Here is a 13,383-nt window from a genome sequence, read left to right on the forward strand (position 1 = left end):
TAGCTAGGTCATATTATCATTTGTCTTATTCTCCAAGTCCTAGTCTATTCTTTGCTGATCGGTTTAACTCATCTTTGATAATTGTTTACATCTTCTAATGACTCACTGTGTTAGCACTTTCAAGTAACACATTACATTTTATAGGGACTTCCTAGCCATCAAACTATGAACCCCAAACCCAAATCCCTAATGCTTGGAATTTCAAGTGCTCTGGTTGATTGGTGGTGTGGGGCGGGGGGTACAATTTGGGGCAGTGGCTCTTTCCAGGTTGCTCTCAAAGTACCATTTGGGCACAAAATAACATTAACTCCAATTTACTGAAAGCTTTTCTGCTTAGCACTTTATATATTTTACCTGTTTTAATCCTTCCGATAACCTGAAAGGGTATTATCATCCCCCTTAACAACAGAGGAAACTAAGTAAGGCTCAGTGCCAGTGAGCAGGAGAGCCAAAATTCACAGCCAGGTCTTTCTGGCTCTTAATAGCATCTGCCCTGCCCTTCATGTAGCCTTTCAGAGGTTAGCTAACCAAGAGTATTCTGGATATTTTCTGTCCTGTTATTTATGTTTATGTCACACCCCTTAATAAACCATACTTTAAACCTCTCAAGAGACTGGATCTTATTCATTCTATGTTCCCTGTGGCATCTGTGGTATACCTAATAGGTGCATAATATATGTTTGTTGCAAGTATGGGTGGCTGGTTCAATTCATTGCTGCTTTTTGCTACAGAGATGGACTCAGCCTTTGAGTGAAATGCTTGAACCAAGCCCCAAATCCTTGCCAGCAGGTTAGGGCCACCTTTTCTAGGGCAGATGGCAATGGGCATCTGTGTGGTCTAATTGTAGTACAGGCAAAATTTGCCACATCAAATACAACTTTAACTTGCCTTTAGACTAATTGTTTTTTTTAAAGTACTAACCCTGTGTCTCTCCAGTTCTAGATCTCTTGGCTCACACCATGGGTTAACTTGCCTTAGCCAAGGGTCTTTCTGTTGCAGGTTACAAATCCCAATTCAGACCAGTTTACATAAACTGAGGTGATTTACAGCTGAGAATGCCTTGGAGAGGCTTGGAGAGCTGAGGGAACAGCTCCTGAGCCCAGGAGCCTGGAGACACCACTCCAGCGAGATCTTCTCTCCTCTTCACTTGTCAGGTTTCATTTTGCAGATAGGTGAGCACCATTAGGAAGGGGAAATGGTCATCTGCAACTCAGACCCTGCCTCTGATAGCTCAGGAGCCCAAAGGAAAAGAGAGCAATTTTCTTCCACTTTCGATTTGGTAAATTCTGAGGAGAGGCTCCAGTTGGCCCAGCCTGTGTTGGGTGCCCATCACTTGGACCAATTAATTCATTGTCAGTCATTCAACAAATATTATGAGCAAAACGACACCATACTTAGCCTCATGAAGCTCATAACCAGTAGGGGAGATGAACATAAATCAATTGGCCAGCAAGTGCAAAATTGTACTGTGACAGGTGCTTTGAGAAATAGATAGATGGTGCTGAGAGTATACATGAAGATTTGACCTTGAAGGTCAGGGCAAGCTTCCTTAAGTAAACGATATTTGAGCTAAAATCAAAGGGCGAGTAACCTAAGTGAAAGAAGAGTCAGGGCAAGGGTATTGAGGGTGGGAGGAGCACCATGTGAAAAGCAGCATGTTAATACCAGGGCCTGGGGTGGCTAGAATGAAAATCCCCTGCGGAGAGAGGTGCAAGTGAGACAGGAGAAATGGGGAAGGAGCGGTTTATGAAGTGCCTTGTGGACCAAATTAAGGAATTTTGTCTTTATCCTGAGGCCCTTAGCAGCCAGGATAGAAAAGAAGAAATGGGTGGATGACACGAGCATGTTTGTCCTTTGAAAGAATGACTCCAGCTGCAGTAGACTGGATAGAGGTAGCCCAAATGGATGTAGGAACATCAGTTATGAGGCTCTACAGTTGTTCGGGAGAGAGATGATAACAGTGGGATTAGGGTGATAGAGGAGATGGGTAGGAAAGAAACTTAGGAGGTAGATTGGCAAGACTGGACAGCCTGAATATGGCAGGTAAGGAAGCATTCGGTGTCAAGGATGACCCCCTGCTTTCTAGCTTGCCCCCACAATGTTCAAAGGCATACAGGACTAAGACTGACCTAGTGGAATCATAACCTCACCCCTATAGACAGGATCAGGCACTGTGGCTTATCAAGCCCACTAGATTCATCTAGAATGGGGGAGAAATTTCCTGAAGGAAAAGGGGGTATTGTTACCAGGAAAAGAAAAATGGGAAAATCAGCTGAACAGACCCAGCTGTAGACCCACAGCCCACTGCAGAGAAAACACAAAGGGTCCTTTCTCTGGCTTTCATGAGATATATCTGCACTTATATTCGCCATTCATCACCAGTTTGCATATGTCATCAGGCCAGATTCCAAGGGACACCAACCATCCTGCTGCTCAGGAGGCCCCTAAATTCATTGTCATAGACACAGACCTGTAGGGGGCACTGTTACTCTTCTCTCTTGCTTCCCTGGTCCCTGAGGTGGCCAACCAGGTGTCGTTTGGTCCCAGCTTAAATCAGAGGTTAAAAGGGCAGAGGAATTAATTCTGACAGTTTCAGCCAAACTGGAAAGTGGTAGAAGCTATGGTGGTGCTGCTGCCCCAGAACATTTAGTCCTAGTTTTGCAAAAACACCCACAAGGACACACACACACGCATGTTCCTTGACCTTCTTTAAATCTTTTCCCATCACGTAGAGGAGACATGGATCATAAGAAGAAAAAATGCTCTTTGTTTATCTAAAGTATTTCTTTCAGTGGTACCTGGAAGCCATTGGCAAATATGTTAGAATTACAAACCAAAATGACAAGCCAGTGAGCAGGTTAGAATAACAAGAACTGGTCTTTCAAGGTCCCCTAAGGTACTCAGCAAAACTGGTTGTATTAATGACAAAGGAAAAGAAGCCAATTGCCCAGGATGTTTGTCTAAGAAAATGATAGTGTCGCTTTTTGTGTATCCAGTGACGGATGTGGACTTGCCAGGGTTTTCTGAGTCCTTGTAAAGGGACAGTGGTGGCTGCAGGCTTTATCGTGGAGAGGATGTGTGCAAAGTCAAATGCTATATCTAGCACATTGGGTTTTTTGGTTTGTTTTTCTTTTTTGAAGTATTGTTTAAAAAGTATGTTGGAAGTAGTTCAAGTAGTCAAGAAGGGAAACTAAACTCATGGGATGAAAAGACACTGTGCCATAAAATAACAACAAACAGACAAATCCTGGATGTTTGTCACAAGGGTGTTAGATAAACAGTAAACAGTCATCTCTAAACTAGTGGGAATATTGGGCTGAAAGTATTAAGTAAATCTAAGGTATTTCCTAGTTGGTGGTTTCTGTCTTTCTTGTGAAACAGGCCTCTGGGCCAAGCCCAGTGTCAGGATTGGCAGCCTTCTCCCGGAAGTTTATGTCTTTGTTCTTCATAGTTCTACTCAGTAATAAACTACTGTTTATGGATAGCTCACTGTTGGCCAGGTGCTCTAAGAGCTTTTTATGGATTATTTCCCTTATAGCTTCACAACAACCTGTGAGGTAGCCCTGTACTCATCCCCAAACACAAAGGCATTGAGGCCTAGTGAGGCCTTTAACCAATGGTCAGCTTTCTGAAAGTTAAAGTGGCTATAACTTACTAAAAGGTCAAAGCTGGTAAGTGATGGTGCTGGGATTTAAACCTGAGGGTCTGTTTCTAGAGTATGCCAGCTCAACTACTATGCTAAACTGTATCTTCCACACTTTTTATTTTACCTTGTTGCTCCTTGCATTCTGGTCCTAGCTCCAGTCGGAGGCCAGGCAAAAGGAAGGGTAACGGAAGGGTAACGGAGCATGATGGTAACAGAAGTTAGATGAAAGGCAGATTTTACTTTTGTGCTTCAACTCTGGGTTAACTATGGTGACTTCCCTGCTGTTCACATTTGGGGGATTGGTAGCTGTGCCCAGTGCTGGCTGCTGCCGCCAGCAACTTCCCATCATTCTTTTTTGTCCTTAGAAATAGAACACAAATTTTATTCCAGGTGGAATGAGCCCCACCAAAAAACTAGACATCGCTGCCTCCTTTTCATGCAGCCGTGTAAGTAAGTTCTAAGCGATGAGCTGTTCTCAGAATTATTGAGAGTCTTCTGGGGTTAACGGGAGCTGCCTTGACAGGGAGGTGAGTGCTTTTGTCTTCTTCCTAATGCCTGAAATGCAGCTGTAATGGCTGGTGCCCCAACAGCTAGCTTAGACACTAAGGTCATTTAGTCTAGGTGGGCACTGTTCCTCAAACTTTAATGCGAATATAAATCACCTGGAGATTTTGTTAAAAATGCAGATTCTGATTCAGTAAGCCTTGAGTTTATACCCTAGCACTTTTCACTGAGAGAGCTTAGGTGCAGTAACCTTCTTAATATATACGAGTTCAATGGCCATCCAGACCTTGGTTTTTAAATTCTGATTTCTAGTAAAAGAAACCAGAGCTACTTGGATAACTGGCTGATTGTAGGGCTGGAACAGGAAAAATATTTTAAAAACCTGGAATAGCTGTGCCCAAAAGCAAGAATGTGCTAAAAAAAAAAAAGGGAGCCTTTCAAAAGGGCACAGAAGCCAGCTTAAAGAGACCGCTACTAGTCATATCATGGACAATGTGAGCACTAACTTAAGGACAGTAACAGATTAACCCACTGAATAAAGTAGAAACCCACGAATCCATATATATATATTTTATGCCTACAGCACCTGGTCTTCCTAGGTGGTCTCCCATCCAAGTACTAACCAGGCCTGACCTGCTTAGCTTCTGAGATCAGATATGGGGCTTGTTCAGGGTGGCATGGGTGTAGACCATGGACTGTGACTCCAGTGAGGCACAAATCCAGGACCTTCTGTGTGTAAAGCAGACATGCTAACCGCTACACTATGGAACCACGTCCCATACAGATATTTTAAAATTCAATGAGTAAATGGAATGTTTGTTGATAAACTAAGTGTTTATATAGTTTCAAAATATCTCTCTATATAATATTTTTCAATTAGAAAGGAAAAATAGCAACTTAATAGTGCCAGATATCAACTTAATGAAGTGTTCAAAATGAACATCATCAGTAATAGGATAAATTAGAAACTATGTGCCGGCTAATAGGATGTAATGAGAAGAAAGCAGCATGAATTCTCTGACATTTTCACCAAAAACATATAATCTCAATCTTACAATAAGGAATCATCAGACATACCCCAAACTGAGGGATATTATACAGAATAACTGGTCTATAATGTTCAAAACTGCTCAGGTCATGAAAATCAAGAATAAATGGAAGAATTGCTTCAAATTGAAGGAGAAAAACAGATATGACAACTAAACGTAACATATGGTAGAGTCTTTTTCTGTAAAAGACGTTACTGAAACAATTGGAGAAATTTAAATGGGATCCGAGGATGGGATGGTAGTGATGTATCAGTAACTTGGATGGTGGTGTCGTGGGCATGTGGGAGAATTCCTTTATAGGAAACAGACACTAAAGTATTCAGGTCGAGGAGCATCAGGTTGGCAACTTACTCTCAAGTGGTTTAGAAAAAAAAAATTCTTCGTACTGTATTTCCAACTTTTCTATAATTTTGTGATTGTTTTAAAGTAAAAAATTAAATTTGATTTTAAAAACAGCATGCTCAGCAATATAGCAGGATATTTTGATCCAGCTACTCCATGCAGGGCATATTTTAATTTGGAGGTATGGACATGGCTATGATTGTTTTGATTTGGCTATGTCAAAATCTCTCATTTAAAAATGTCTATTGCATCTTAAAAGAATGATTTTTACATTTCTGAATTTAACTTAATCCAAAACTCCCTTTCCCCAACATCTAATTATAAAGGGCTTTAACTTTCTGCTTTATTCTGGATTGGTTTTTAAGAGGACCTATTCTTTTTAAAATAAGTGAAAGAGCAAAACAATAAAGACACTTTTAAAAAACATGTCATGAGCACAATAGATGAAAGTTGTCAAAATGTACAAACTACCGGTTATAAATAAGTCACAAGGATGTAATGTACAGCACTGGGACTATAGTTAATAATACCGTATTGTATATTTGAGAGTTGCTAAGAGAGTAGATCTCAAAGTTCTTTTCATGAGAAAAAAAATTTTAACTCTGTGTGCTGACCATTTTACAATATGCACAAATATTGTATCATATAATGTTATATGTCAATTACATCTCAATTAAATATGTCAGAACTGGGTTAGCCTCTAAGGTTTTGCTGTTTGTTGCCCCTCTACACCCTTATATAAACAATCATAAAAGAGTTTAACAAAATAAGTGCAACACCTACAACAGGTGACCTAAGTAGCATAAACCATATAAGAAAAAATTGATATGTTGGACTTTATCAAAATTAAAACCTCTGCTCATCATAAGATACCATTAAGAAAATGAAAAGGCAAGTCACTGAATGGGAGAAAATATTTGAGACACAAATATATATAAGGAACTTCTACATCTCAATAATAAGGGTTAAAAGCTCAATTTAAAAAATCTGTAAAGGACTTGAACAGATGTTTCACAAAACAAAATATGCATACAAGTGGCCAATGAGCAAGGAAAAAGTGCCCCGTATCACTAGTGGTCAGTACTAGGAACCTTAAATTAAGAGAAGCTTAAGAGATGTGACAGAGACATGTCAACCAATACCAATAAGTTGAACTTACTTTTAAATCCTGATGCAGACAAACAATCTGTAAAAAATGTTACATATATATTATAAAACAATTGGAGAAATATGAACACTAACTGAATATTTTATGACATTGAGTAATTATTAGTTGTTTTTTTTTAGCTATGATGACGGTATTGTTGTTATAATTTATAAAGAATTCTTATCTTTTTATAGCTATCTTCTGAAATAGTTACAGATAAAGTGATATGCTATTTGGAATTTGCTTCAAAATAATCTAGAACATGTGGGTTGAAGGGAGATAGATAAAACAAAATTGGCCAAGCATTGATAATTGTTAAAAGTGGGTGATGGGAACATGGAATTTATTATATTATTTTCTCTAATTTTATATACATGTGCAAATTTCCAAAATAAAAATACAAAAGGGCAAAATGGCAAAAGTGAAAATTAAGAGGAGAAGGGAAGAAAAAAGAAGTAGAATAGGATAATTGACTATAGATAGTTAATACAGAGGAGACAAAATTCAATTAATATAATCTACCATATCAACAGGCCAAAAAAGAAAAATCTAATGATCATATCAATAGCTGTAGAAAAAGCATTTGACAAAATCCAACACCCTTTCATGATAAAAACTCTTAATAAACTAGGACTAGAGGAGAACTTCCTCAACTTGATAAAAATCATTTACAAAAAAATCCTATAGCTAACATCATACCTAATGATGAGAACCTGGAAGCTTTCTCCTGAGAACAGGTATAAGACAAGGATGTCCCTTTCCACCACTACTTTTCAACATCATACTGGAAGTCCTTACTAATGCAGTAAGGTAAGAAAAGGAAATAAAAGGTATACAGATTAAGAAGGAAGACATAAAACTGTCTTTGGTTGCAGATAATGTAATTGTCTAGGGAGAAAAAAAAATGACCAAAAAATTTCTGAAACTAATAAGGGATTACGGCAAGGTTGCAGGATACAAGGTTAATATACAAAAGTCAATTGCTTTCCCATATACCAATAATGCATAAGTGACATATAAAATTAAAAACACAATACCGTTTACATTGGCATCCAAAAAAATTTAAAATACTTAGGTATAAATCTAACAAAATACTTAGGTATAAATCTAACAAAATACTTAGGTATAAATCTAACACAATACCGTTTACATTGGCATCCAAAAAAATTTAAAATACTTAGGTATAAATCATGTAGATCATGTACAAGATCTACATGAGAAAATTTATAAAACTTTGATGAAGGAAATCAAAGAACTAAATAAATGGACATTTCATGTCCATGAATAGGAAGCTATGATCAATATTTTCAAGATGTCAGTTCTTCTCAACTTGATCTACAGATTCAATGTCATCCAATCAAAATTCCACTAAGTAATTTTGTGGATATCAACAAACTGATTGTGAGATTTATGTGGAAAGGCAAAAGATCCAGAACAGCCAACACAGTATTGAAGAAGAAGAATGAAGTTGAAAGACTAATGCCACCTAATTTTAAGACTTACTATAAATCCATAGTAATCGAAATAGGTTAGTGTGGTGAAGAAGAGAAAAATAGATCAATGGAACAAAATAGAAAGCCCCAAAACTGACCCCCGGAAATATAGTCAACTGATCTTTGGCAAAGGAGCAAAGACACTACAATGGAGTAAAGACAATCTCTTCAACAAAATGGTGCTGAAACAACTGGACATTCATATGTCAAAAAAAAAAAAATCTAGACACAGAACTTACACCTTTCACAAAAATTAACTCAAAATAGATCATAGACATAAAGGTAAAATGCAAAACTATAAAACTCCCAGAAGATAATGTAGGAGAAAACCTAGACGACTCTGGGTATGGTGATGCCTTTTTAGATACAACACAAAAGACACGATCCGAGAAAGAATTAATAAACTAGACTTCATTAAAATTAAAAAATTTCTGCTCTGTGAAAGACACTATCTAGAAAATGTGAAGAAAAGTCACACAGTGGGAGAAAATATTTGCAAAAGACATATCTAATAAAGGATCATTATCCAAAATATACAAAAGACTCTTAAAACTCAACAGTAAGAAAACATCCTGATTAAAAAATGGGCCAAAGATCTTGACAGACATTTCACCAAAGAAGATATATAGATTACAAGTGAGCATATGAAAAGATGCTCCACATCGTATGTCACCAGGGAAATGCAAATTAAAATGGTGAGACACCACTACACACCTATTATGATGGCCAAATTCCAGAACACTGACAACACCAAACGCTGTCAAGGGTGTGGAGCAACAGGAACTCTCATCCATTGCTGGTGGGAATGCAAAATGCTACAGTCACTTTGGAAGAATTTGGGGGTTTCTTACAAAAGCAAAACATATTCTTACCATATAATTCAGTGATCATGCTCCTCCATATTTACCCAAATGAGTTGAACACTTATGTCCACACAGATTTTTATAGCTGCTTTATTCATGATTGCCAAAACTTGGAAGCAACCAAGATTTCCTTGAGTAGGTGAATGGATTAATAAACTGGTACATCCAGACAATAAAATATTATTCAGTGCTAAAAACAAATAAACTATCAAGCCATAAACATGGAAGAAACTTAAAGGCAAATTACTAACTGAAAGAAGCCAATCGTCAGGAGGCTGCATACTATATGATTCCAACTATATAACATTCCAGAAAAGGCAAAACTATAGAGACAATAAAAAGACCAGTGGTTGGCAGGGGTGTGTGTGTGTTGGGAGAGAGATGACTAGGCAGAGCACAGGATTTTGAGGGCAGTAAAAATAATTTGTATGATATTATGATGATAGATATATGTCATTATACATTTGTCCAAAACTCATTGAATATACACCCAAAAATGTACAATGTGAGCCCTAAGGTAAACTATGGACTTTGGAGTGATGTGTCAATGTGATTTACCCTTGGTAGAAAAAGTGCTATTCTGATGAGTAAGGTTGCTAATAATGGTGGCTATATATGTGTGTGGGTAGGAGGTATAAAAGAAATCTCTGTACCTTCCTCTCGATTTTGTTGTAAACCTAAAACTGTTCTAAAACAATTAAGTCTTTATTTATTTATTTATTTTTGTAAAGAAAGTGTGGCAAAATGCTATATTCTGGTGAATATAGTATATAGAATAGAGTATGTGAAAATTCTCAATATTATTCTTGCAGCTTTTCTTATGTTTGGAATTATTTCAATGAAAAGCAAAAAAGTAAAAGCATGCAATCTTTCGTGTAATTATTTTTTAATTTCTGAAATTTATAACCTGAGAAAAAATAGTATTTGATATTTGAATCATTTACTCAGCAAGTGCTTACTGAATACCTACCATGTGCCAAGCACTAAAGAGTCAGAACTCTACCCTTAAGTGCCCTTGCAGAGGGAAAGATCTGACTCTATCAGCTGCTTTTTTTTTTTTCAGCAAAGTGTGCTGAATCACCCTCATCTAGGATCCTGAGGTGGATTTCAATGCAAATCCCTAACTCATCATTATTGCCTTTGTTGTTATCACTGTAGTTACTTCAAATAGCAAAAGCCCTTCTTAACCTTTGAGAAAAGGTAAAGGGAAAGAAAATTATATGTAGGTTTGATAAAAGTCATAAGTAATAGTAATAATATACACATCAAGATATTTCCTTTTATTAATACACTAATAATCCACATTTTAAAACTGATTATTTGCAGAGCTTTTTCTCCCCAACATTTTCTCTTTGTTTGGGAATTGATATGAAAATGCCTATTGTACTGCAATTATCAGTGTTACATTGTGTCTGAAGTTTTGGCTTGTTCCAGTGCACTAAATCAAGTTGTAGTTTGCTGGTGCCCTTAGCAGAGCACATATTGTCACTGCAGCATGTCCCACTTGCTGCCTTTTCTGTGATGCAGCAGCCGAGGCACCGCTTGTTTTTTTCATAACAGGCAAAGACTTTAAACCCAAGTTTCCATCCACAATAGAATGGATGAATTGTGGTATACTCATACAATGAAATACTATACAGCAACAAAAGAGCAAACTACTGCTACACACAAGATAGATAAATCTCACAGACACAGTGTTGAGCAGAGACAAAGCACAAGAGTCCATTCTGTGTGAATTCATTTCTAGGAAGCTCAGAACCAGCTAACACAGATGCATACTGATAGATGTAGAAAACGTGTTTACCTTTGGAGGAGAGTTGACTAGTAACTGAATGCAGGCACAAAGGAGCCACCTAGAGTGTATCTTGATCTGGTGGTAATTACATGATTATAAACATTGGCTAAAAATCATAAAGCTGTACTCTTCAGAATGTTGTACCTAATTGTATATGAATACCTCAATTAAAAAATTAAATAGAATTCATGTAAAAATAAAACTTGGTGGTAGCAAAAACAAAGAGCATTAATAACAACAGCAACAAAAACTCAAGTCAGGGCAAGATGTGATGTTCCCAAATTGCCGTGTATCAAAGGAAGGAAATACTGTAAATACCTTTTTTGTGGCATACTAAAAATCTTCCAGTGTATTCACAAGTGATAAATATACCATCTCTCTACAAGACTCTGGTTTGTTTCTTCACAGGGAGAGTGGGGACTGAATCTGTTTACACTCAAATGCTATGAAACATATTATTGGTCACCTATCTTTTTTATTTAAATATTTTTGACATATTGTATAAATTTAAGGTATAAAACATGTTAATTTGATACATTTATATAATATCATTGCCTTTGTAGCAATAATTAGTACATCTATCACATTACATAATTATATTTTTTTAGTAGTCAGAATAATTAAGTCTCTTAGCAGGTTTGATAATTACAATGCAAAATCGTAGTCTACATTCATTGTACTGTGCATTGGGTCTCTAGTTGCAAGTTTGTTCCTGAAATAACATCTGTCATATGCCCCGGGCCCCTGGTCACCCCCATTTAAATCTTTTTTTAAATGAGATTGGCTGTTTTAAAATTTTTATTTTGTTATTAGTTTCAAGTATACAGTGCATTGGTTAGACATTTATATAGTTTATGAAATGATCCCCCTGATTGTTCTTTCTCTCCTCTGGGGCTACACACAGCCAATACATTACCGTTGACTGCATTCCCTATGCCCTTCTCCCCATCCCTGTGACCATCTATCAACTACTAATTTGTACTTCTTTAACCCTCTGCCCCTTTCTTCCAAACCCCCAACTCCACTCCCTTCTGGCTGTCACCAGATTGTCTTCTATATTTGTGAGTCTGTTTTTGATTAGTTTGTTCTTCTTGTTCCTTAGATTCCACATATAAGTGAAATCATATGACTTATTTCACTCAGCATAATAACCTCTAGGTCCATCCATGTCATTGCAAATGGTAAGATTTCATTTTTTTATGGCTGAATAATATTTCATTGTATATATGAACCATAACTTCTTTATTCAATTGTCTGTTGATGGGCATTTAGTTTGCTCCCATATCTTGGCTATTGTGAATAGTGTTGCTGTGAACATAGGGATACATAGATCTTTACAAATTATTGTTTTGGTTTTCTTTGGATAAATACTCAGAAGTGCAATTGCTGGGTTAAAAGGTATATCCATTTTTAATTTTTTGAGGAAACTCCAGACTGTTTTCCATAGCGACTGTATGAATTTGCAATCCCATCAACAGTGTACAAGGATTCCCTTTTTCTCCACATCCTCAACAACACTTATTGTTCTTTAATTTATTGATGATAGCCATTTGACAGGTATGAGGTGATATCTCATTGTGGATTTAATTTGCATTTCTCTGATGATTAGTGCCCTTGATCGAGTTTATAACTCTTAAACAATATCTGTCATATGCCCTGGGCCCCTGGTCGCCTCCATTTAACTCTGTTTTTATGAGATTGGCTTTTTAAAATATATATATATATTTTTTTAATTGACCTATAATTGACATATAACATATTAGTTTCAGATGGATGGCATAATCATTCAATATTTGTATATATTGTATGATGATCACCACAATAAATCTAGTACATTTACCATCATAGTTATAATTTTTTTCTTGTGACAAGAACTTTTAAGATATACTCTTGGCAATTTTCAAATATGCATTATAGTATTGTCAGTTATAGTCACCATTCTGTACATTATATCCCAGGACTTATTTTATAAGTGGACTTTGTACCTTTTGATCCCCTTTGTCCATTTTACCCACCCCATACCCCCGACTTTAGCAAGCGCCAATATGAGCTTGGGTGTTTTCTTTTGTTTGTTTGTCTGTTTGCTTTTAGATTCCACAAATAAGTGATATTATACAGTATTTCTCTTTCTTTGTCTGACTTATTTCACTTGGAATAATGTCCTTAAAGTCCATCTATGTTGTCATAAATGACAAGATTTTCTTTTTTTCAATGGCTGAACAATATTCCAGTGTGTATATATGCCACACTTTCTTTATTCATTCACTTATCAATAGACACTTAGGTTGTTTCCAAATCTTGTCTAATGTAAACAATGCTTCAGTGAACATAGGGGTGTTAGTGTTTTTATTTCTTTTGGATACTCAGCAGTAGAATTGCTAGATCATATGGTAGTTCAATTTTTAATCTTTTCAGGACCTCCCTTGTATTTTTCATAGTGGCTGCACCAATTTACATTACTACCTACAGTGCAAAAGCTTCCCTTTTCTCCAAATCCTTGCCAATGCTTGTTATTTCTTGCTTTTTTTATAATAGCCATTCTAA

The 13,383-nt window shown here is 36.7% G+C and overlaps 1 protein-coding gene across 1 annotated transcript in view; it reads left to right on the forward strand.

Annotated features, from left to right (window-relative positions):
• The window catches only part of LOC105302914 (60S ribosomal protein L4-like), a 40,323-nt gene that overhangs the window by 13,362 nt on the left and 13,578 nt on the right, over window positions 1–13,383 (forward strand). The window contains 1 exon segment of the mRNA XM_023521017.1: window positions 8,030–8,216. Coding sequence (XP_023376785.1) covers window positions 8,030–8,216 — 187 coding nt within the window.

The sequence above is a fragment of the Pteropus vampyrus genome, unplaced genomic scaffold (genome assembly GCF_000151845.1).
Source record: "Pteropus vampyrus isolate Shadow unplaced genomic scaffold, Pvam_2.0 Scaffold287, whole genome shotgun sequence".
NCBI lineage: Eukaryota > Metazoa > Chordata > Mammalia > Chiroptera > Pteropodidae > Pteropus > Pteropus vampyrus.